This window comes from Poecilia reticulata, linkage group LG16 (genome assembly GCF_000633615.1).
Source record: "Poecilia reticulata strain Guanapo linkage group LG16, Guppy_female_1.0+MT, whole genome shotgun sequence".
Classification (NCBI taxonomy): Eukaryota; Metazoa; Chordata; class Actinopteri; order Cyprinodontiformes; family Poeciliidae; genus Poecilia; species Poecilia reticulata.
This window is the reverse complement of record NC_024346.1, coordinates 32,981,580-32,986,609: the sequence shown is the minus strand read 5'-3', so window position 1 is coordinate 32,986,609 and position 5,030 is coordinate 32,981,580. Positions and strand designations below refer to the sequence as shown.

The following is a 5,030-nucleotide window of genomic DNA, read 5'->3' as shown; positions in this document are numbered from 1 at the left end:
CGCCATATATAAACATGGACTAAATTTAATAAATAAAAATTCATAATATTCTCTTTCAACTAAAACCTATCGACTCCAGTAAAATCAGAGATGCATTCATGCAAGGCGTCAAAGCCGCTTATTATTATTATTATTTTTTTTTTCTTTCTTTTAATTTATATTCGGCTTTCTTTTCAAATCTCTGAAACTCTGCAGGCAAAAAAAAAAAAAAAGATCCCTCTTCCACGAATTTAACAAGAACACTTGTTTGTGAGTGGAGAAGCACTTAGAACAGTCTCATCAATTACGCCTCCTGACACGCAGTGCGTCACTCAGTGTGATCTGAAATCCCTGTTTTGCTGTGATAATTGAGGCCAGATGAGCGACGCGTCTTACACCTTCCTGATGTTGGCCGATTACAGTTTCGATGAGTGATTTTTCTTTGATGGAATTATTTAGAGACGCGGTGCGCTCATCGCGTTAAAATGTTAAATGTGTGGGCATAAATCTGGCTACGGTTTAAAAAAAACAAACAAAAAAAAACAGCAGGTTGTTCTTTATGTTTATCTGATTAAATAGAAAATAGACGCTAATTCGAATTTCATTTTGGCTACAGATGTTTCCGGGTTTTTTGTTGTTGTTTTTTTACATGCAAGTTATTACATCAGTGTTTGTCGTCATGTTAAGTTATTTAAAAGCCATGAAATAGACGCGTTTCTGATTCGTGACAGCCACATAATTACTCACCCTGAGCTTGGCGTTAACTCACAACTTTCAACTTTCACTGCTTAACTTTTTTTTTTTTTTTTGTCTCCCGCAGGGTTTCCAGCGTCCTCCAAGAGGTCTGAGCCGAAATGGGGAGCAAAGCCCTGCACGCTCCGATCCCGCTGCACCCAGCCCTCCAGCTCACCAACTACTCCTTCCTGCAGGCCGTCAACACTTTCCCCGCTGACCAGCTGCAGGGACTGTACGGGCTGAGTGCGGTGCAGACCATGCACATGAACCACTGGACTCTTGGCTACCCGCACATGCAAGGACTGAGGTCTACGATCACGGCGGCCGCCCAGGGTCTGGTGGACCCCAGGATCCCCTTCCCGGCGTTGCCCTTCACGGCGGCCGCGCAGCTCTTCCATCCGAAACAGACCGCCGTCACGCACGGCGTCCCCCCACATCACAAGGACAGACCCAGGTTTGACTTTGCCAACTTGGCCCTCGCTGCCACTCAGGAGGACCCGCCAAAGGCCGCGGACCTGGCAAAGCTGGCGTCGGGACTAGGGGGGACCATCTCCGAGCTGAGCAAGCTGTCCCCCGACAGAAAACCCACCCGGGGCAGACTTCCGTCCAAGACTAAAAAGGAGTTTATTTGCAAGTTCTGCGGTAGGCATTTCACCAAGTCCTACAACCTGCTCATCCACGAGAGGACCCACACGGACGAGCGGCCGTACACGTGTGATATTTGTCACAAGGCGTTCAGGAGACAGGACCACCTGAGAGACCACAGGTGAGACGGCGCTCCGGCAAAACCTCCTGCCTGCAGCATCAATCCACCCTGATTTCAGATCATTGTTTCTTTCAAGACATAAATTCTTCTGCACTATTAAAGGTCTACAGCCTTGACTTTGTTTCTGTTTTCTACACGAGTGCGCTAGAGCTTTACATATATTTGTTCATTTTTAAAATTATTTTTGCATTCTAAATGTGTGTGTGTGTGTGTGTGTGTGTGTGTGTGTGTGTGTGTGTTTTGTTTTTACGCAAATCCATCCAGACCCTGATGAAGTGCCACTTCTTGTTTTTTTTTCCACAGATATATCCACTCCAAGGAAAAACCTTTCAAATGTCAAGAATGTGGGAAGGGATTCTGTCAGTCCCGCACCCTAGCCGTCCATAAAACCCTACACATGCAGGTAAGCTCAAAATACTACGCATGACCCTGACCTGAAATGCTCAAACATCATGATTCTGTGTATCCTTGCATGCATGCAGGATGTGGATTAGTCGTTTTTTTAAAAATTTAAATAAATAAAACTACTGCATTTTGGCCTGTGTTCTGATTAAAGCATAAAAATTAACCCGTAAAAATTGTCATTAGGAGCTTGCAAACTTAAAAGCTGACGTGTTAGTGTATTTGGATGTCTGAAAGAATACATCAGAGCTATACAATTAAAGGGAATAATCCTTTGCTTGCTTTAAATCTAAACAGGAGTCCCCCCACAAATGCCCCACATGCGGAAGAACCTTTAATCAAAGAAGTAACCTGAAAACTCACCTTCTCACCCATACAGACATCAAGCCCTACAGCTGTGGCCGCTGCGGAAAGGTGTTTCGGCGCAACTGTGACTTGCGACGGCACAGTTTGACCCACAGCCCACATCAGGACTACTAGGCCTGCACAGACTAATAAAAATAAACCAAAAAACAGTGGGGGACAAACAAAACTCGGCGGGATGGCTCACCGACTTTTTTTCTTTTTCTTCTTCTTCTTCTTCATTTTTTTTTTTTGGTCAAAGAGACTTTTCGAAGCAGGACACCGTTGCTGCTTCGCTGCGCAAATTTCACCAGAGAAGATTTGTTTGCACCTCGAGGATAATCCAAAGTAGCCACGACAAAAATAACACCCAGCTTCCCCGGCACCTGTAAATATGAAGACTGTAAAAAAAATAAAATAATAATAATTAAAAAAAAGTGTTGTTTTTTTATTATTATTATTATTTCCTTTTTCTGACCTTGAAATAATAAAATTGTCCAAAAAGTCATAAGTTTAAAGTATGTTAAATTGTATTTTAGAAATAAATATTTTCATGACACGTATATAATTTCGTCCTGTTTTTATTTCACGCATTTCGGAGGAAATGCAAAAAAATATATAATAAAATGAAAGCAAATATGTGTTGAAAACGATTCAACTACTCAAATGAGACGGATCGTTGGAGTCCCTTCTCTATGAATCGGCAGGCAGCGCGCAGGACATGGCAATCTGGACGACTTCAAGCTGAAGACTGATAATAGGAATTACATGTTTAATTAGAGCAGCTGGTGGTCTCCGGAAGTGACCGAATCACGAGGCTCTGATATTATCTTCCAGAGGCTGATAAGTATATTAAGAGCATTAACAGCCGTATCACGTCTTTATCTGAATCATGCACCTCTGATTACATTATTGACTTGCTAAGCGGAAGAAGGAAGAGTCTGCAACAGAAGCATGTTAATGCACATCGTAGACAGACCGGTCCCCTACGGAAGCCTTGTGGTTCCTGCAAAATCAAACTTAAAAAATAATTTAGAACTCATCTCCTACCCATCAGGTTAATGCAAGACCTCTTGAGCCATTAATATGAGAGGTTTCTTTTTTCAATAACACGAGAACTAATGGGCGCTCCAGCGGCGGTTGTTTCGTGTTGACAGACTTTGGATTTCATCCAGTTAAACTTTGACCGCAGCCACACAACAACCATCAGAGTCTGGCCTGTAAATAGGATGAGTTGATATATTTGACATATACATGTCACTCCGTCTTTATTTATTGCAGGTTGTGGATCAGGATTTTTCGTTATTTCCTAGAAGGCAATATTGTAAAGAATCGAACTTATCCTACAGCAACAAGGCAAAAAGTTACCTATAAGGTGCTTTAGATGATTTAGTATTCATGCAGCAGCAGCAGTAACAATAATAAAACGACTATATTATTATTATTATTATAATTATTATTATAATTATTATTATTATTATTATTATTATTATTATTATTATTATTATTATTATGTTGGCAATATGTATATTTCAATGGTTTGCAGGTTTTTTCCTTTTTATGCCTTCAACCTGCTAGGAACTGGATGGAATCTGACACATTTACATTATGCCTCTCGCCCCCCCCCCCTTTTTTTCTTCTTTTTTTTAAAGCAGGCACAAGCAAGCGATCTTGTTACAAACCTTGACATTTTGTTACAAGGTTTGTCATAAATCCATCCATCCATCCATCCATCCATCCATCCATCCATCCATCCATCCATCCATCCATCCATCCTTTCGTGCGTGCAGTCGCTGGGGAGCTGGTTCCTCTTTCCAGCGGTGGTTTATCTATTACCAAATTATATAAGTTTGAGAAAACACCGCCTTGTATCGAATACAAAAATTTTGGATGGATGAATACAATTTTAGGAGAACATGTGTGTAACGCGCAGCAGTTTATTGTAAATATTGATGCGCGAGGCAAAAAAACAAAAAAACAAAAACAAAAACAAAAAAAAAAACATCAACAGGGGGTTTCCATGAAACATAATGCCGTACAACCCTGCGTGAGGATCACTAAACGAATAGATAAATGAAATAAATAATGGCCAATATAATAATAATACTAAAGCACAAACAAAACGCCGAGTGGATTTTCAAGACAACCTGATGAATGACTTTCTTCCAGGACGCAGTTAACAGTGCGCGGACATTCGGTGACGGATTCCGTTGACTGTGTCTGTAAACCTTATCTAACTGACAGGTTAGCGGCGGCGCTGCCTGCAGGCCAATGGGAGCCGCTGCTCTGCCTTCCTATCTTTATATGACCTTACGCAGATTCCCCGGACTCTTAGACTGACTGAGAAAAAGGGTGGGAAACACTCCGGGGGTAATAAGGAACCCGTACAAAAAAATGCTGATTGCACCTGCGACAGCCCGAGATATGGTTACATTTCTAGTTTGATTCACAGAAAAAAAAGAAGAAACACCGTTCAACGGCAGTATACAAGGAGAAGTTTAAGAAGAATTAATTATTCAAATGGTTTAAGTATTAACGAATTTTTACAAAGGTGCCCCCAAAACAATGTTTTAAATATTTCTTTTCTATTTTACTTTTCTATTTAATACTATTTTTATATTATGTCAGTATGTGTCTCTCCAGTGCAATGTCTAATGTTTATTCAGCAACACTATTCTTTTTTCATTCATAAAATATTCAGCCTACTATATGGCAACATTGCAATTCACATTAATGTGATTCGTTTGCATCAGAATAGCAGTACAGATGAAAAAAATATATTTTAATGACTTATTTCTTTCATGTT

The 5,030-nt window shown here is 40.6% G+C and overlaps 1 protein-coding gene across 2 annotated transcripts in view; it reads left to right on the top strand.

Annotated features, from left to right (window-relative positions):
- Positions 1 to 2,787, top strand: part of osr2 (odd-skipped related transciption factor 2) — a 4,374-nt gene extending 1,587 nt beyond the window's left edge. Inside the window, exons 2-4 of one of the 2 annotated variants that reach the window (XM_008432887.2) lie at positions 800 to 1,480; positions 1,784 to 1,883; positions 2,262 to 2,787. In XM_008432887.2, coding sequence (XP_008431109.1) covers positions 834 to 1,480; positions 1,784 to 1,883; positions 2,262 to 2,336 — 822 coding nt within the window. In that variant the 5' untranslated portion in view covers positions 800 to 833 and the 3' untranslated portion in view covers positions 2,337 to 2,787. Of the gene's footprint in view, positions 1 to 799; positions 1,481 to 1,783; positions 1,884 to 2,179 lie in introns of both variants that reach the window. The other variant, XM_008432886.2, reaches the window with a different exon arrangement.
- Positions 2,788 to 5,030: the final 2,243 nt, after the last annotated feature.